The sequence below is a fragment of the Conger conger genome, chromosome 3 (assembly GCF_963514075.1).
Source record: "Conger conger chromosome 3, fConCon1.1, whole genome shotgun sequence".
NCBI lineage: Eukaryota > Metazoa > Chordata > Actinopteri > Anguilliformes > Congridae > Conger > Conger conger.
Genome location: NC_083762.1, coordinates 34741366 through 34762262, shown reverse-complemented (window position 1 = coordinate 34762262; position 20897 = coordinate 34741366). Strand labels below are relative to the sequence as shown.

The window sequence follows — 20897 nt, the reverse complement described above, 5'->3', positions numbered from 1 at the left end:
TTGAGGCTCAGGCACTTCATGGTCGCGCTGTCCTATAACTCATTCTTACTGTGCAAAATGCCCTACCCGTATACAGGCTCTTGTTTCTTGTAATGCATTCCGTTTTTCTTTCCGTTTTGTCAACTTCTTACCTTTATGTTGCCATTGTGTGATTGTGATTCTTCTTTTTCTATATTTTGTAGGCTACTGATATGATATGCGCATTGTTATGTATCCCATAGCACTGCTGGAAAAGAGCATTACTCACTTGGTTTTCCTTGGTTAAATGAAGGTTAAAATAAATAATGTGAACAAATTGCAAAGTGTCTTATTTCCTGGGCAATTAATTAGTTGCATTCTATAGGTACAATGTATCTGACAATTAATGATCGACAGCATGTCGTGGGTCATTGAGAAAGATGTAGGACTAGTTCAAAGATTTGCGTATACTGTTCCTCTGCCCAAGATGTAAAATGCACATAGGGAGCCCATATGAAATAAAGTATGATGTTTTCTGATACGGTGTCCAGTAGACTTAAAATGTAGGCTATAAGTTTGGGGGGAGGGGAATGCAAGGCTATATCCTGTCACAGCATGAATCAAAGACATAAATGGGAAAAATAAACGTCAATCACCTCCTAAAAATAATTCCATTATAGCGGGGAGCGTTAAAAAAACATATTAGATAATGAATCCCTAACAAAAACGAAAACTAGGCTACACGTGAAACTTTAATGAAAAGTATGAAGGTGGAATTGAACCAGCGATCGTACACGCTGAGGCAAGATTTAATCACGGATCTACCGTTACGAAGGGAAATTGCGATGGGCCAGTTTGCACCTCTGGAGAGAAGCAAAAACATCTCGCACCTTTCCTCTCCAACAAGAAGACTACTGCAATTGCAAGCAAATATTGTACTGCTTCTTTCTTCCAAAATGTAAACATCACTTTCCCACAGGCAGAATACATATACCACACTTAAGATCATGGTGTTTTAGATTTTCAGATTTTTTTTCCCCTCTTAAAATGAGAGAGCATGAAACAAAATGCATGTCCCAAAAGCCCTGAAAAACATTTTTTACTGCTTAATTTTTCTTTGACCATAAGAGAGTAGAGAAAAGTAGGCAACACATATAGAATAACATGATGCAATGTGTTGGGTTTTCTCTGACTTCCTTTCATGTCATTTACAGTAAATAAATTACTCAAAAAGGTACTTTCCCAAGCAATTCATTTATGCACCTCACCCTCTTTCGTTTTCTCTTTCTCCATTTCTCTTTCATAAAACACATTTCACTTCCTCTCTGCCACACAGAGAAGATCAGGCTTTGAAGACATCTCTATCTAATCAGGCAACTTGCTCAAAAACCTGCACCAGAGGACAAGTAAGGATTCAATTCAAGTGATGTATATGATGTTTCTTTTTGAAAACAGAATATTTAAATCATAGGCAACAGGCTACAGCAGCATCTATCCAGTTCAAACTTTGTAATTTATGCTTTATATGACTCCATGGTGGTATGCAGTAAAGTAATGCAATACATTATTTCTCTATTCAGCCACCTGTGATCTTGTAGCATTTTGATATGATTATTCTGTATATGCATAATATTTTCACATATTTTATTTTTCATTAACATTGATTTAGCCCTTACTGTGGGCTCCAGAATTATTGGCACCCTTAATGAGATAGAAGAAAAAAAACGGAAAAAACACTGCATATAATCAACAAAACAGATAATTATCTATATGTCATGTTCAAACATGGGAAAACAATGTGGTTGCACAAAGTATTAAACCAGGGGTGCTAATAATTGTGGCATCATTTTTCTTGGACTGGTTGATTCCATTGAATCATTAATAAGGCGCCCTATTTTTCACAGGTTGGAAAAATGTATTTCAATAACGGTATTATTTTTTAATTTGAAGTATTTCTTGTGCATATTTATCAAGGGTGCCAATAATTCTGTAAATGTGATCGGTAACTGTTTTCCCCAAGTGATCATTACATTTTAGTGTTAAAGTTGAACGTTAACCGAAAAGGGCATGGAATGTAATGATTTAAGAATAAAAGCGGAAGGGATTAATTGGAAAGTGTAGAGGGATGTATTACAGTCTGGTCCATATATCAAAACATTGACAAAGTTATTGTTATTATAGAAGTCTACCACAGGATATTGGAGTTGGAAGTAAATAATATGTATGTAATAATATGTTTCAGCTTTAATTTGAGGGAATTTACATCTAAATTGGGTGAACGGTGTAGGAATTACAGCCATTTTCATACATACAGCCATTTTGAGCCCCAATTTTCGGGGCTCAAAAATAATTGGACAAATTAACATAATCAGAGATTAAATTGTCATTTTTAAAATATTTGGTTGCATATCCTTTGCATGCCATGACTTCTTGATGTCTGTGACCTATCATTGATCATCAGAGTCTGGATATCTTATTTTCATGTTGTGATATTGGTGCAGTGGGTAGCACTGCCGCCTCACAGCAAGGAGGGCCTGGGTTCGAATCCCTGTCAGCTGGTGTTGTGAAACCCGGACCCCATGCCGAGCTCAGACCTCATGTTCCCACGAGGAGGTGTCTTGGAGACAAACTCTCTTTTCCTTTAAGTACTTTCGAAAGTCCTGGAGAACTGGTAAGTTCTACTGAACTTCCAGCCCAGTCTCAAAGTGAAGTGGTGTGAAGCAACGCTGTTATATGATCTCCTGTATTCACTGTAGTTTTTCTAGTTGACTCAATTCCACTCAATTATAATTATGATTAAGCATATTTTATTGTAGTCAAGTAAATAGAATTATACAGTTCACATGTTAAATATGATCTTTCAGTTTGCTAGTCACATACATTGCTTTATATTCTTTCAACCGTATACCGGTGCATTTACGTGATTCACATAAGGTTCATATAACCCCTTCGTTTTTCTAATTCACCTTTCCACCAGATGTTAATGTCAAGATACACCCTTCAAATATCCATCCTCTTTGGCCTTTACCTTATCCTATGGCTCCCCCTTCACGGAGATAATAGCTACTACTCCTATTAATACAATGCGTACGAACACCCCTAAAGTCTAATACTTTTACCAGAAAATAGAATTATATGAAACAGAAAGGAAACTTACAACTTTTAAATCACCTAACAATGCTACCTTCTACCTTATAAGTAATACAAAATATAATTACCACCCATGCCCTAAATATAGCCATCTCGCGTCGTCCTGTTTTCCGCGGGATTTGATCCCTCCTCTTTGCTGTTGATGAGCTCTTTGAACAGCTGCATTGGTTTGGGAATCTGGGGCAGGATCAGGACCCGGACTTTCGAAAGACGTGACTTTGCTCCAGTCACTGGCTCCAATGCCGCAGATGTCCTTGGAGACAGCCTTCACCTGCACTTCGTACCGCGTACGTCACTCCGTTCTCCATATCCAAACATTCCTGGTAATGCGTAGATTCCTCCGTGCGGGACTCCAGGTCACCAGCCTGCCCAGCTGTTAGTGTAATGTGGTATTGAACGCTACATGTACTGCTGTTCAATTTCTCTGGTGGGCTCCAGGTTGGGGGATTGCAGATACACATCACTAGGCAGAGGGAGCGCACCACTCTAGCTTGATTATAGTTGTCCTGCGTTGCTCTCTCCTCAACAGCCCGTAGATATCTTGTTAAGCGAAATCCTAAGAGGTACATTTTTTTAACGTCTAAAAGCTCACTCCTTATATATCCTGAAACTTGGACAGAAATGTACCTATACTGATAAGAAACTGGCACAGAAAGTACCTGTTGTACCAAGTGGCACAACACTAACTCTCGCGACCCATCTAATGGGCCTATTCATCATCACTGTAATCTGTCTCACTGTCGTTTCCCCATACCTTAAAGGGAGTTTCCCAACACTTTATCTCATATACCCCTCCAGTAGGGAGTTTCCACCATCTTAGCACTTTCTCTAGATGCTCCTTCGTGTGTCGCCGTAACGGATCCACAAAGGACTTTCAACTTATGGCTGCGTGTAGCTCACTTCCTAACTCCTCCACAGTCAGTCCTTTGAATCTATCCATCAAATTGTCAGCGCTATAATCAGGGAGGCCCTTAAAGCCTCTTAATCTTCTTTCGGTATTAACATCCCTCCCTTCTTCCTTATCTTTCCTACATTTTTCCATCTCCTCATACTCTTTCATTTCCCAATTGTCCACATTGTTTTCCTCATCTTTTTGCTTTAACCAGGCCTTATGCTCCTCCCCTGTAGGAGCAAGCCCCCCTCCTCTGCCCACAAGTCCTCGACACCGGGGCCTCTCTGTGCGGAGTTTGCATGTTTTCCACGTGTCTGCGTGGGTTTCCTCCGGGTACTGCGGTTTCCTCCCACAGTCGAAAGACATGCAGGTTAGGCGGATTGGAGAGTCTAAATTGCCCATAGGTATGAGTGTGTGAGTGAATGGTGTGTGTGCCCTGTGATGGACTGGCGACCTGTCCAGGGTGTATTCCTGCCTTTCGCCCAGTGTATGCTGGGATAGGCTCCAGCCCCCCTGCGACCCTGTTCAGGATAAGCGGGTTCAGATAATGGATGGATGGATGGACATTGTGATATTAAAACTCTTTGATCTCTATGGGAATCGGGGGGTGGGACTAGATTCAGCTGTAAATTATGCTGATACAGTATAGAACACTCTATTAGCTTTAAGTCATCAAGGGTCGAAGGTGTCAACTGAGCATCAGCCATCATGCTGTTCTCAGATATGCAGCAGATATGGATGGATCAAGGGTTCAAGGGTTGTTTCTCCTCAATCATTTTTCCGTCGGGTTTAGTAAGACAATTACCCTAAAATTGACGCATATTTTTGAATAAACCCTACATGCATGCAAGCTAAGGTCTCCCAGAAATACTTTATTAGGTACACCTGTACACCAGCTTGCTAATGCAAATATCTAATCCTGCAATCATTTATAGGGGACAAATTAACCTGCTCTGACACAAAACTGCTGTGACTTTAGCACATTATACTGCATAGTTAAATGGCAAAGTTACTTAGCTAGCTAGCTTGTGTTAAAACAGTTAGCTAAAAATAGAAAAAGATAGAAATAGCCACGCTTGATAGATTAACTACAATCTATGCTATTTTACATAGAGATCAACTGACAGGCGAGTTAACATCATACTAGCGGTTAGCGAAATTGTACATGCACATTGTACAAACTAAATGTTCTCATAAATTATACAATGAATATGTAAGGAACAAGTACACGTACAAGCAATGCTGCCGAAGGCACAACCAACTTGGTATTTTAGGTTCTTTTAAGTAAAGATCTACCTTGTAAATGCAAGAGTTTTAGAAGAGAGAATAAACCACTGCCTGCCAGCATGACGACATTAATTTAAAGTGGTAGTACGTGGCAGTGAGAACACAGCCTTTATTTTATTAAAGGGCAGAACACCCTCTGTTACACATTATGTTCTTACTATGGAATCTTTTTTTTTCATAAGTCTTTATGACATGAAATAGCTCAGAGATATCTTCATTTATTCCCCATATGGCAACTCTGTAGGCTACCACAATGGAAAATTGTAAAAAAAGAAATTATGAATTTCTCCTCTAATTAAACGCATGTCTCAGTATATTTGGACAAATCCAAAATAAGTGAATAATTGCAATTTCCCTTGTCCTTAAGAGCATTAAAATACAGAACTGCTGTCACATGGCGTGGTGATGGACAGCAGACTGTCCCTTTCCGAGAACATTGCGGCGGTGACCCGGTCTTGCAGGTTCTTCCTCTACAACATACGGAGAATCCGCCCCTTTCTCACCCCCTACTCGACCCAGCTCCTGGTCCAAGCGATGGTTCTGTCCCGCCTGGACTACTGCAATTCCCTCTTGGCTGGCCTCCCAGCGTCCGCCATCAGACCCCTCCAACTCATCCAGAATGCAGCAGCTCGTCTGGTCTTCAACCTTCCCAAATACTCACACGTCACCCCCCTGCTTACTTCCCTCCACTGGCTGCCTGCCATGGCTCGCATCAAATTCAAAACATTGGTGCTAGCCTTCCAAGCAGTTAAAGGGTCTTCCCCAGCTTATCTGCAAAAAATCATCAGACCCTACACCCCTGCCAGACCTCTTCGTTCAGCCTCCACAGGCCGCTTGGCACCTCCCCCTCTCAGAACCTCCACCTCACGCTCACGACTACTGTCTGTTCTGGCTCCACGGTGGTGGAACGAACTCCCCGTTGAGGTCAGAACTATAGAATCTCTCCCCACCTTCAAGCGCAAGCTGAAGACGCACCTCTTCAAGCAGCACCTCTCCCCATCCCTCCCTACCTCCCTGTGAACCTTAATTGTTGTCTCTGTGACTTGCTTTGTGTATCGGTATTTTTAGTTGGCTAGGTAAGCAGTGTTTGGATAGTTAACTTTGGTCACTTTTGCTCTTGTTTGTTTGTTTGTTCAAAAAAAAAAAAAAAAAAAAAGAAATGGCCCTTGTCCTTATCTTTGCTGTACAGGTAGCAGTTGAAATTGTACTTACCTCTAGGGTCTTTCAGCGAACTTATCCCTGGTTATGGGTATGCACTTTGTTGTACGTCGCTCTGGATAAGAGCGTCTGCCAAATGCCAATAATGTAATGTAATGTAACATGGAAGAACTAATGTTGCACTCTTCTTATTGCCCTTTCCATATAACATAAATGCGTTCTTTTTTTTTTTCTTAATGACATTGGCTGTATGTTTGGGATCATTGTCCTGCTGCAGAATAAAAATGGGGCCAATCAGATGCCTCCCTGATGGTATTGTATGATGGATATGTATCTGCCTGTACTTCTCAGCATTGAGGAGACCATTAATTCTGACCAATCTGCAGAAATCTGCAGAAATGCAGCCCCAGACTTGCAAGGCACCTCCACCATGCTTCACTGCTGCCTACAGACACTCATTCTTATACCACTCTCCAACAAACAAACTGCCTTCTGCTACAGCCAAATATTTCACTCATTTTGACTCATCAGTCCATAGAAACCTGCTGCCATTTTTCTGCACCCCAGTTCATGTGTTTTTGTGCATAGTTGAGTCGCTTGGCCTTGTTTCCACGTTGGAGGTATGGCTTTTTGGCCACAATTCTTCCATGAAGACCACTTCTGACCAGACTTCTCCGCACAGTAGATGGGTGTACCTGGGTCCCAATGGTTTTCCTACTCATTTTCCAGGCAGTATCGTTTTTCGGGCTCAGACATGCAGATTGCTGCCTTGGTTAATTGGTTTCCAGGTGCAGTCTAATTACTGACCAATTATCTCTTAGGTAGGTGGACCCTACCCTATTTAAGACTCACTGTCCCTCTGCTCTCTGCTTGAGTGTTACATTGTGTTTCAGACACTGAGTCAGGTAGAGGTAGCCTTTAAGGCTAGTATTTCATTAGAGGCTTAAAGGTATGTTTCCCTAGATTATAGTGGAGAGAACCCTAGATTATTTTAGTGGTTATCACATGTTCTGGTGGCAACTTGAAGATTCCATATTCGGTCGCGTCTGGTCCTCCGTCCCCGCTCCCTCACACGATTGCGAAGGGAAGTAAACATGATGTGTCTTTCATCTGCTGCACTAAGTTTCCTTGGCTGACCACTGCGTCGACGGTCCTCAATGTCGCCGTTTCTTTGTGCTTCTTCAACAGAGCTTGGACAGCACATCTGGAAGCCCCAATCTGCCTTGAAATTTCTGCCTGGGATAGACCTTGCTAATGCAGTATAACTACCTTGTGTCTTGTTGCTGTGCTCAGTCTTGCCGTGGTGTATGACTTCTGACATTAAACTGTCTTCAGCAACCTCACCTTGGAAGCAGAGTTTGGCTGTTCCTCACCCAGTTTTAACCCTCCTACACAGCTGTTCCTGTTTCAGTTAATGATTGTGTTTCAACCTACATATTAAATTGATGCTTAGCCCCTGTTTGGTATAATGGGTTAATCACACACCTGAATATAGGTCTACAAAATCCCTGACTTTGTGCAAGTGTACCTAGAAGAATTGATGCTGGTTTGAAGGGTAGTCACACCAAATATTGATTTGATTTAGATTTTTTCTGTTCACTCACTTAACATTCTAACTTTACAGCATTTTTTCACACCTGCCTAAACCTTTTGCACAGTACTGTAAATCGTAAATGCGTTATTTATGCATAAACACAAGTATATTCTAATGAACAATTACATTATTCCAAATTAATAGATAACTGCAATCAAATAAATTATGCCACTATCTATGAAAAAATCCCAATGGGGAAATCCATTACTGTAGTTCCATTGGCATATGGTGACATAGCCTACCTATTTTTCCATTGTGTTACAGAGTTGCCAAATGGCAACAATCATATTTTCTCAATTTACTGTTAAACTATGTAAGACAAAGTTGATTTGTGAACACCAACATCTATTTAACTTACCAAAGTTTACCAAAATCGTTATGGCGACCATGGGAAAGAGAGGCCTGGAGGGAAATTCAAATGGCATACAACTTAAAAACGCCACATTATTGGCTCCATAAATGTCTGCTTTTTTACAGTGGGATGCAAAAATTTGGGTACTCCTGGTTTAAATGTCTGTTAGAATTAACCTGAACTCTAAATGGTTAAAATTAGTTCAACATGAGACCTTTCTGCAAAATCTAAACAAAGATTGCTTTTTATTTTCACTTTTACGGTTTATAAATTATATTTAAAATGTTAAAATGTTTGGGAAACCTTTTGGATTATTCTTGGTTGCTTTATAAAAAGATGATCACTAAGGCCCAGACCCAGGGGATTTATTCGTTAGGGCTTCAATGAGTCAGGTAGTTTTATTGGTTTTTAAATTTCTTTAACAATTTAAAATCTTTTTTCTGTTTTTAAAACACACTCAATAACACAAACAAATCCTTTAAACAAACACTTAAACCAAAGAAAACAAAGACATCAAAATGAATGAGAAACAAACAAACAAACAAACAAAAAGTGATTCAAAAATGGTCACAAAAAAAACAGAATACCCAACAAAAAATCAATATGCAATTCAAAGAAACAAAGGTGGATTAAAAGACAAAGGAATGTGAAAAAGGAAAGTCCATTTCGCTCAGGTTTTACTGTCCTGAGAGGCTTCTGTGTCCCTTGGGGGGGTGGACTATATGATAAGTTCTTTCCAGCGGTCCACCCCCCACTTCTCTCTAGCCAGGTTCTTGCTGCTATGCATGTCCACCAGAATGCCGTCCTGGAGGAGGTTTTGGATCCTCCTCCAGAGAGTGACCAGGTCTACAGATGTTTTCTGGTAGACCTTGATGTTCCTCGTCTCCCACCGGACCTGCTTCACGGTATTTATGATCCTCCACTGACGCTGGAGCAAGGTGGTCTTGCATCCCTCCGGTGGACCATAGAGGATGCCCTCAGCCATCAGGGAGGACCTCGGCAGGAACCTGCTCAGGGAGACAGAGGAACAAACAAGGCCCCAGACCCGCCTGGCCACGGAGCACTCCCAGAACAGGTGGTGAATGTGTTCTGAGTCAGTGCATCCATGGGGGCAGCGTTCGGTCAGGGCTAAGTGCCGGCGATACATAAAAGTGCTTGTGGGGAGACACCTATGGGCTGTCATCCAGGCAATGTCTTTTATGTGTTACATTTGCCCAGATGACTTGCAGGTCCAGGTCTGGCCCCCCCCTTGGGAGCGTTACAATTTGGCCAGATCTTAAATGAGCCATGATCATTTTATAGCTCCATGAGGTTAGGCCAGCCCTGGGCAGACCTGTCCTGTAGGCAAAGTCCTTCAGGGCTCGGTAGACGTAGGGGGGTCCCAGCTGTAGGGTATGGTGAAGTCCAGCACACCCAAGCCCATTGCTCTGAGGAAGGGGGTGGCATAGTACCTGGCAAAGGTACCAGAGGCCTTACCCACCTTCCCTGCATTCTGGACAAGGGTGGCCAGACCCTGCACCATAATGATGTTAACAATGTCTGGGACCCCCCGCCCCCCATTCCGCTCCTCCTTGAGGAGGGTGACACATTTTAGCTTTTCCATGGTGCTCCCCCAGACAAAGCGGAAAGCCATCCAGGTAATTAGCTTCCCGGTGGCTTTGTCTGGGGGAAACACCCTCCCCACATAGAGCAGAATGGGTAGGACAATTGCCTTCAGGACAAGGATCTTACCCGCCATGGTCAAGGGCCGCGCACTCCAGCTCCTGATTTTGTTTTGGACGTGGCAGAGGGCTCCCTCCCAGCTGATTCTTCCTCCTCCATCAGCCTGGAAGGTCACCCCCAGGAGCTTGATGGTATTCCTACGCACAGGGAAGGAAACGGTCAGCTCCTCACTTCAATGTGGAGACAGAAACAGTTCACTCTTGTCCCTGTTGACCAGGGCACCAGTGGCCACACAGAAGTCGTCCAACACCTTGGTGGCACAAGCGTTAGAACGACTATCTGTGGCGACGATGGCAATGTCGTCCATGTACGCCATCACCTTTAGCCGTTCCCCCCCAGCTCCAGGGAGTGGATAGCCCACCACCCCTGGATTGGCCCTGATGGCCTGGAGGAACGGTTCCAGGTAGATGACGTACAGGAGAGATGCTAGAGGGCACCCCTGCCTGACGCCAGACCTGACATCGAACGGGGCAGAGGGCTGTCGATTGACAACCACTCTGCCCGTTATGTCTGTCAGACAGATTTTTGTCCAGCGCAGGAGGGGGCCAGAAATGTTCATTTTCTCTAGCACTCTCTCCAAGCACACATGACTCACCCGGTCAAATGCCTTCTCTTGATCGAGACTGAGAAGGCACAAGGGGGACCTCCGCTCCCCGGAGTGGATGATTAGATCCCTCGCGAGGAGCAGGTTGTCATTTATGGACCTCCCCTGCACGCTGCAGGTCTGGTCCGGTCCGATCACCGATGTTATCAGGCCTTGGAACCTCCCCATCAGCGCCTTCGCCATGATCTTATAATCGACTGAGAGGAGGTTGATCGGCCGCCAGTTGCGGAGGTCCTTCAGGTCCCCCTTCTTTGGGACAAGAGCTACTGAGCTCTGTCTCAGTGAGGCGCCTAACCACCCCTCCCTGTACGCAGCCCTGAACACTTCCGCCACGTCCTCCTTCAGGAGATCCCAGTGAGCCTGGTAAAACTCAGCTGGGATTCCGTCAGGGCCCGGAGCTTTGTGTGTATTCAGGGAGTGCACGGCCCTGGTGAGCTCCTCAGTGCTCAACTCCGCTTCCATCTGCTCATCTCCCAGGCGTCTGTCCAGGCAGCCCATGAAGGTGTCCATGAGAGCACCGTCTGAGGGCCTCTCGCTGTAAAGGCCCTCGTAGAACTCCCTGGCCACCTCCCGGACCTCCGCCTCTTCAGACACCACCACACCTCTGCTGTTAAAGAGAGACAAGATGTTATTCGTCTTGGTCCGTGCCCTGCGGAAGAAGAACCGCGTGCACTTCTCATCCTCCTGGAGGCCCTGGAGTTTGGAGCGGACCTTCCGCTCTTCCCAGTAGAGGGTGGTGAGGCTCCCTATAATTCTAGGACAGAACTTTTTATTCGAAAGTAACTCCATGCCATCTAAAGTATCCAACTGCAGTGGCTGTTCTGTCAGGTGTTAACAAGCATGGGTTCCTCTAAACAGTTGAAGATCAGAATGAAGATGGTTAATTTTTACCAAGAAGGAGAAGGCTACAAAACCTCTGTAAAAGTACCTCTTTCCACTGTCAGAAACATTATTAGAAAATGGAACAGTGTTTCCGCATGTCGCGTTGGAAGCATTGAACTTGGTTGGAAGATCAGGGGTGCGTTTCCCGATAACGGTGTCTCTTAGCGCTTTACGAAGACTCTAAGGTATAGTTGTTCACTTTTCTATGTGTGTTCCCCAAACTATCACTTACATATTGTAAGATGTGGCGCTGAACATTATTTTCATATAATTTAAAAGGCAATTAGGCAACATGTTCAATAAAGTGCAACATGCATCCTTCGTAATGTGCAATTTTATGCTTTGTATGAAAACAGTCCCATTAATGTGGTATTTTAGTAATATTATTAGCCAACTACAACTGTATAATTATTAGTGTACAGATTGAGATGTAACTAAGTGCAACAGCTGATTTCAGAGGCTTGCGATCGTAACAGTGGTGGCCACTAGCGGAGTGAGCTGACAGCATCGCTAAGGTATGGCTAAAAGTAGTCCAGACCAACCTAACGAAAGTACGACGTACAGAAGGTATACTTAGCTCAGAACGTTTCGAGAAACACGCTGAAACTTTAAGCTAGAGCTTAAGGTATACCTTACGAACGACGTAGCGTTAAGAAGGCTTCGGGAAACGCACCCCAGATAATTTTATTGTGAGAGAAAGTTGCATTAAAATGAATACTTCTGGAAATCTGACATTTCAGTTTTAATAAATAAGGATTTATTAAATAAGAATAAGGCTGTAACGTGGAATGTGGAAAAAGTGAAGGGGTCTCATTACTTGTAAGCACTGTATATAGTAATAAGAGCGTACTGCAGCCTATTATATTATTATTGGTAATAATCAGATAGTAGGCTACCTTGCATCCAAAATCCAGCCCACGAAGGAACCAGGTTTATTACATATCTATTAATCAATCTTTCATTTTGTGGAAATGCAGTGAAAGCAAATTAATTCATTTGGTCACAACAACGAATGACTAGTGTCCCTTTAAATGTCAGCCACTATTTCTTGTGAAATAAATAACTGCGGAATATGAGAGTAATCGAATCGCAACAATTGGACTGATATATTGTATCAGTTTATTTAGGTACGTAGCCTAGCACTGACGACAACAGTATAGCCACTGGCACTGCAAGCAAACCGACCCTGCACAGGCGGGGAGACAACACAACACGACCAGGTGGGGACATTGCAAACAGGGGAGGGTGAGGGCGGCCAGCAGGTGCAAGTCGTTATGCTGGGCCGGACGGGGACAGGAAACTGCTGGTACGCCCCGGTGACATTTGGGGGATATGCTGCTCCGCACTGGTTGACACGGGTTCATCAGCCACCCTGGTGAGACCCGACGCGGTGGGGAGCGGGACCACAGTCTTACCCACCATGGTGAGATTACAGACAGTCACTGGGGACCGGGCACCCATGGTGGGGGAGACATTAGAGACTGTGGAGGTGGGGAGGGAGAGACTTCACTGCCCAATATGGGTAGCGGAAATAGAAGACTGCATATTGGGACTGGACGTACTCGAAAAACTGGACTGTGTGATTAGCACCAAGAGGGGGACACTCAAATTCCCAGACGGACACGTAGTGCAAATGACTAGACAACCCACCCAGCCGAAACGTTCCCCGGCCCCCACCGTTGCAGTCCTGGCAACCGAGGCAGCGGCCAACACGACTTCCGTCTGCATCCCGGATAGACACCCAATACTGCCCCATACCCCGCCCACCACCACAGAGGTGCAACCGCACCCCACACCCGCTGCACCGACTGGTAGTGGGGGGGGAGAAGACGGAGAGAGGGTCTTGGTCGTGAGGGAGGTGTGGCAGGGGAACTGTGATGGACTGTCTCACGTTGAACAGGGCCTGCTGTGGCAGCTGTTATTAGAGTTTAGTAGTTTTTTTAGTAGTTATAGTTTTTCCCTATCAGAGGATTACGTGGGCCAGACCCACCTAGCCCAACACAGCATCGACACAGGGGATGCCCCGCCCATCAGGATGAGACCCCGCCGTCTTCCGATGGCTCGACAGGCAGCGGCGGAGAAGGCGTTACAGAACATGCAGCGTGCTGGACTCATTGAACCCTCCACCAGCCCCTGGGCCGCTCCAATCGTCATGGTCCCCAAGAAGACAAAGGACGACTGGCGCTTCTGCGTGGACTTCAGACGCCTCAATGGCGTGACCAAGAGGGACGCCTACCCCTTTCCACGAGTCGACGAGTCCCTCGATGGGGTGGCAGGGTCCTCCTGGTTCACGTCGTTGGATCTACGCAGTGGATACTGGCAGGTCCCCCTCACCCCCGATGCCAGACCCAAAACCGCCTTCGTCACACACGGGGGCCTGTGGCAGTTCAAAGTTCTTCCCTTCGGCCTCTGCAATGCACCCGCCACGTTCGAGAGGCTGATGGACAACGTGCTCCCTGGGATCCCCCGTCAGGAGTGTGTCATATATCTAGACGACATCCCGGCCCATGGAGACTCATTTGAGATGGCCCTCAGGGCGCTCAGACGCGTACTGGAGAGGGTGACTGCAGCAGGTCTGAAGTTAAACCCCCAGAAATGCCGCTTCATGAGACGGGAGGTCAGATTTCAGGGGCACAAGCTGGGTTCTGGCGGCATCGGCACCACGCATGAAAAGGTGCAGGCGGTGGAAGACTGGCCCACCCCCAGCTCCGGTTCCGAAGTGAAAAGTTTCACAGGACTAGCCTCCTACTACAGGAGATTTGTGAGGGACTTCTCCACAATAGCCGCACCCCTGTTCCGGCTGCAACGGCCCAGGGAGAAGTTCATCTGGACAGACGAGTGCCAGAGAGCATTCACCTCGCTGAAGAAGGCCCTCTTGGAGGCCCCCGTCCTCACCCCCCCCGACCCCACCCTGCCCTTCATACTCGACACGGACGCCAGCAATGTCGGCGTGGGGGCGGTGCTGTCGCAGGTGACCTCGGAGGGGGAGAAGGTGGTGGCGTACTACAGCGGATCACTCAATAAGCACGAACGCCGCTACTGCGTCACCAGGCGGGAACTGCTCGCCGTGGTCATGGCTGTCGAACACTTCAAGTATTACCTCGGGGGCCTCCACTTCACAGTCAGGAGTGACCACTCCGCCTTGCAGTGGCTCATGACCTTCAGAGAGCCAGAGGGTCAGTTGGCACGCTGGATCGAGGAACTACAGGCGTAGACAGCATGGGAACGCGGACACGCTTTCCCGCCGGCCCTGCGCCGCTGACGGCTGTCGCTACTGTGAAAGAAGAGAGGTGCGGGAGGAGGAGCAGCTGCGACAAGGAGTGAGATGCGCAACAGCGGCCCTAACAGCTATCGACACTGGAGAGTGGAGACGCAAACAGGAAGAGGACGCTGACATCAGACCCGTGCTCCCGGTTGGAAGAAATCGGCCTGTGTTCAAGGGCTACAAAGGGACTGTGGAGTATGTTTCCTAACCTGCATCTGTGTGATGGTGTACTGCAGAGGGAGTGGAAAGACGCGGCCACAGGGGAGACGCTGTGGCAGGTGGTCGTGCCCAGGGCCCTGCAGGAAACGGTGCTACAATCAGTCCACGGAGCCCCTGGATCTGATCATTTCGGGGTCAGCAAAACGCTCCGCCGCCTACGTCAGGGGTTCTACTGGGGCCAACATGGGCGGGACGTGGGGGACTACTGCCGCCGCTGTGACAGCTGCACAGCACGTAAAGGCCCCACGGGCACATCTCACTGCCAACTCCAGCAGTTTCCGACAGGCTGTCCCATGGAGAGAGTGGGGATTGACGTGCTCGGGCCGTTTCCTCGCTCAGAGAAAGGTACACATCCTCACTGCCATGGATTACTTCACTAAGTGGCCGGAGGCGTACTGCCTGCCAGACCAAGAAGCAGAGACGATAGTAGATGCGCTGGTGGAGGGGATGTTCAGCAGACTGGGGGTCCCGGAGGTCATTCACACCGACCAAGGCAGAAACTTTGAATCCCGCGTGTTTGCGGCCATGTGCGAAAGGCTTGGCTCCCACAAGACTCGCACCACACCCCTCCACCCTCAAAGCGACGGACTAGTCGAAAGATTTAACCACACGCTGGGACAGCAACTGGCCATAGTGACGGCTAAACACCAGCGAGACTGGGACGCGCATGTCCCCCTCGTTTTGATGGCGTACCGGTCTGCGACGCAAGACTCCACCTCCTGCTCCCCCGCCCTTCTCATGCTTGGCAGGGAGATTAGGACCCCGGCTGAGATGATGTTGGGCAGGCCGCCCGACCTCCCGGCGGACCCCCCGGGGCTTGAATATGCCCGGAAGCTGCAGGATCGATTGGAGTGTGCCCACGAGTTCGCCAGAAATCAGCTACGGAGCGCAGGGGCGAGACAGAAGAGAAATTACGACGTGCACACCAAAGGGCAGCATTTCACCGCCGGGGAGCTGGTCTGGGTTTACAACCCCCAGAGAAAGAAAGGCAGGTGCCCCAAACTGGACAGCAAGTGGATGGGGCCCTGCAGGGTCCTCGAGAGACTGGGCGAAGTCGTGTACAGGGTCCAGCTGCCGGCAAGAGGTAGGAGAGTCGCCCTGCATCGAGATAGACTGGCCCCCTACCGGGGCACGGGCACCCCCCCAGGAGAAGGGGGTGAACGGCGCGGTAACCGGGTTGACAACCCGACCCCCCCCCACCCCGCCCCGCCCAATTCCCCCCCCCCCGATGGACTATCAACCCCCCGCCCCACCCCACCCAACTCCTCCCCTGATGGACTGTCACCCCCCCGCCCCTCCCCACCCAAATTCCCCCCCGATGGACTGTCGCCCACCCACCCCTCCCCGCCCAGGCGGGCCTGGAGGAGAGTAAGACCTCCAAGATACCTGAGAGACTTTGAGTGGTCACTCGGGGCAAGTGACTTTGTGGGGGGGAGGTAGTGTAACGGACTGAGTTCTGGTTAGTAGCTGTTACTGTTACTTTAAGAGACTGTTGATGACGTTGATGAGGGAGGGATTGTTTTGGGGTCAGGGGGAGGAAGAGGAGGGGCACAGGGAGCGTGAGTGAGTCTTGTGTGTTTTGAGCTGGTTGTGAACTGTTCTTGTTTTGGAAATGTGCCTAGTGATTAAAGAGATTAAAGTGCGGTAACGAGAACCCCTCTGTCTGGTTTGTGACATGCTACAATACATTTCGGTTTTATGAATTATGTTGGCTATTACATACATTTGGGAGACCTTCTTTGGTTGTTTTTTTCCGCCCTGATTTTGTTATTATTTTCTCTCTTTTGGCATTCCTTGACTTTTTTCATATCGTCACATCTTTAGTGCTATGATGATTGTGCAATCCCACTGGCAAAGTCCGGTGAAGTCTGCTGCCAAGCAGACTCTCTGAAAGACTCCCAGGAAGTCCTTATGAGCCCCTTGCTGGTTTTATTCATTGTAGATTTTCTAGAAAGCGCCCGTTAAGTTTCCTGGCTGCAAGGGAAGACCGGACATTTACAGTATATCCCAGCTCCGCTTCCCTCTCTCATCGTCCGACATCCGTGCATCGCTCAGTGGGTGTAGATATTATTTATAATGTAAATAATAACAAAGCCAGTAACCAAGGTGGTCTGGGAAATTGTAACTGAGAGAAAGTAGTCAATTGTATTCTCAAAATGTAGTCCAAGTTAAGTAAAAATGAAAGTACGCTAGGCTACATAGATAGATATATACTTGATTGAAGTAGCCTACAAATTCCAATTAAAAATAAATAAATAAATAAATAAAACTTAAATAACCTTACCATAAGTATTTCTGCTTCATTTCTTTTACCATTTGGTAGTGTTTTTGTCAGAATAATTAATTACTTCATTAGCAGCAACATAAGGCTGCAGCAACATAAGGCTGCAACTCAAATCAAGTGTTAGCTTGTGTCCATTGGACAAATAATTTCTGAATGAGTAGAATAATTTCAACTTCGATGCTTTACTTTTCTGGTAAAGGAAATTACACTTTGGAATGGACACATTTAATGAGTTTCAGCAGACAAACCCTTTTCCCCAAATGTAAATAAAATACTATTTTTGCTCAGCTACAATTTGTTCCATTGTTCGTGTTTGGTCATTATCTCTGAATATTCAAAAGGGATTTTTTCAATATATTTTTTAATTTGCAAATGCACAAGTTTCGAACATCTGCTGTCCAGCACAGTCAATATTTCAGGGTGAAATTTCTGAATTAGTATTTATAAAGTCAGTTTGCAATTAAAACGGTGAGAGCAGACAGTCATCATGTTCTTTACGTTTCAGATTTAGTTTTTACCAATGGACAAGACAGAATTCTATGAAGATGCCAGTGCTGCAGTGGAAGACTGGTGAGGGGCATTTGCTTTCCCTGTCCTGCCTCAACAAATTATTTTCAAAATTGTTCTAGAATGCTGATGTTTTCTCTGCCACTGTAGAAATGGTCACTTTTATCCATTTTTATTTCTGCTTATTTCTTTTTCAGTCGGCCAATGGAAGGAGTGTTCCACAGCCACCTGGATGACAGGGTGCGGCCTTACATAGACCTGATTGACTCCCTCAGGATGATCGGCATTGAGAAGGACCTGGCCTTGCCCACCATCGCTGTGATCGGGGACCAGAGCTCTGGGAAGAGCTCCGTACTGGAGGCCCTGTCTGGGGTGGCACTGCCCAGGGGGAGCGGTGAGATGTGTGCAAGCACACACATGCACACAAACACTAAAACATGGATCCCATGTCTTGAAATTCTCTTCACCTCTTCTCCAGGAATTGTGACCCGCTGTCCTCTTGCACTGAAGATGAGAAAGTTGAGAGGAGGGATCCAGTGGAAGGCCATTATCTCCTACAAAGATGAGTTAATCGAGTTTGATGACCCATCACTGGTGGAAGAGTACGTGGCTGATGGTTAGTGCTATTTTCTTTATTATAGTACATTCCTACCAGGTAAGACAACTCAAAAATCTATTTGCGATCAGGAGTGTTCAACAATTACCACATTATAGTCATCCACATTTATCCATCCAGATAGTTTTGCTGAGATGTGACACATTTTCTAGATTTCATGACTTTCTGAGATGCAGTTTAATGTGATATACTGGGCCTCTATGGAGCACTCATTTTCTCAGAAGTAATTTGGGGCAACGTGTTCTTTGTAGTCCGACATTACAACCTAAAGGAGTTCCTATAATGTCTTGGTACAATTCCACAAACTAAAGTTCACAGCTGGCTAATGAACATTTTGATGTTTCAATATGCAAGCCAAGTGCAATAAAAAACTGGCTAAACCTCTGGATTAAAATGTGTATTATTGAGCTTTGCTGATGTTCACAAGCAATTGTGGCATTATATTTGGAATGAGACGTTGCTGTTGAGGTTTTCTAATGTAAATTGTCTGGGCACAGATTACCAGAAAAGTAGTACTCTATAGAGGCCAATTAGATTAAGGTGAACTGCATCTTAAAAAAAAGTCACATCTTGATGTATAGATATTACACAAATGAACTGGCCCTTTAATTATGTTGTCTTACAGCAAGGTTCCCACACTGTCTCATGCTGCATTCAGTATAGTTATTGGAACCAGATGCATGCAGAAGTAACAGTTTTTTATAGTGTTGTGCTTTGTTGTTGTTTCTTTTCTGTAGGATGTAGACATAAAGAGTGCCACATTATAGTACTAATCAAGCCCCACTCCACTTCAGAAACAATCCAAGAATGGTCAAGTTGCTATATAATTCATTACCAAGCTGCTTAGCTTCAGTCCATTCAAGCCTAACCCTTCTTAGTTTTAGTACCAATCTTAGCCCAGCCATGTTAATTTTCAGTAACTCAGCCGAGGTCTGCTTAGCTTCAGCTGTTTACATGTGAATAGTACAGGGTGGTGTGGTGGCGATGACGATGACTCATCAGGGAGTAAAGTTTTCCAGTGCGCATACAGTATACACTGCTGGGATGTGGCACTGCCTGCCTGGAATGTACCAATTTCCTAAGCTTGTACTTTCCCAATATTTGCTCCTCTCTTGTACTTTCCCAGTTTTAAGGTGTAAAACTGCATCACCTTGGACACATTACACATCAAATCATTAATCATATACAGTGCCCTCAAAAAGTATTGGAACAGCAAGGTCAATTCGTTCGTTTTTGCTGTACACTGAAGATAATTTGAGTTTGAGGTCAAAAGATGCACATGAGATTACAGATTCAAATTTCAGCTTTTATTTCCTAGGTCCTTAGGTTTTGTCTGTGAAGACTACATTTGTGTTAGAAAAGATAAACCATCATGAAGACCAGAGAGCTGCCTTTTGGAGAAAAGCAAGCCATTTTGAAGCTTAGAAAAGAGGGGAAATCAATCAGAGCCATTGCACAAGCATTGGGGATAGCTTGTACAACAAAATGGAATGTCCTGAAAAAGAAACTGTTATGTTTCTGAGTCTGTTCGGTCTGTCTTAGTGTTTATTATTGTTTATTCTTGTTATTTATTGGTCATTTATTCATATCTGGTTGTTTTTCCCATTACAGTCCTTGTATTCGTGATCCCCTGTCATGTCTGTGACTGACTGTTTCTGAGCCCGAGTCACTCCCCTGTCTGCGTGCTTCACTGGGTGGTTTCGGTGGTTTCAGGGTTTTCAACCTGTCTTCCAGCCTCGCATTCCTTACTTCCGGCTTCTCTCGATAGTTAAATGTTGTAAAGTACTATTCTTACTAACTACTTCTAATTTAGATATTGTACAGTGCTGAACCGATTAATACACTTACTGTCTGTCTAACGAACAAACTAACAGTCACTTTAATTGGGTAGTTTAGATTTAATCACGCTACTAACTGACCAACGTAATCTCATAGTCTTCCACACTGTTCTATAACTCTGCCTTCCTATGCTATCCCTGATTACTTGCTTAGTTTCAGCGAAGTATTCGTACCTGTCTCTTACTATCACTACATCTTCACTCCATGCTAATAATTACTCCCTAATCCGGAGCCATATGTTTTCATGTGTGTTTACGTGCATCCAGTCCACGTTTTCATCTCCCCCTGTTATTGTATCATTACCCCATTATGTTTCCCACCTGTTGTCTATTTGTTTAGCCCACCTTTCTCCCGAGACCCACCTAGATTTTCACCTTCCCTCATGTATTTAAAAAGTCTCTGCAGTGTTAGTTGTCAGAACGTTGATCATTATTCAGTGCCGAGATTTAAGTATGCCTGATTCTTACAACACCCTTTTATTTTGATTTCAGAGCTTTCCTTGCCCTCTTATTTTGGTTGCCCATCTGTTTCTTTGGTTTTTGATTATTTTCTTCGCCTTTTCGACTCT

General features: G+C 45.5%; 1 protein-coding gene across 2 annotated transcripts in view; it reads left to right on the top strand.

Annotated features, from left to right (window-relative positions):
* The first annotated feature begins 1283 nt into the window (after window positions 1-1283).
* LOC133123407 (interferon-induced GTP-binding protein Mx1-like) overlaps window positions 1284-20897 on the top strand; it is a 36641-nt gene continuing 17027 nt past the window's right edge. The window contains exons 1-4 of one of the 2 annotated variants that reach the window (XM_061233872.1): window positions 1284-1364; window positions 17873-17937; window positions 18072-18268; window positions 18353-18490. In XM_061233872.1, coding sequence (XP_061089856.1) covers window positions 17888-17937; window positions 18072-18268; window positions 18353-18490 — 385 coding nt within the window. In that variant the 5' untranslated portion in view covers window positions 1284-1364; window positions 17873-17887. Of the gene's footprint in view, window positions 1365-3267; window positions 3396-17872; window positions 17938-18071; window positions 18269-18352; window positions 18491-20897 lie in introns of those variants that run through there. The other variant, XM_061233873.1, reaches the window with a different exon arrangement.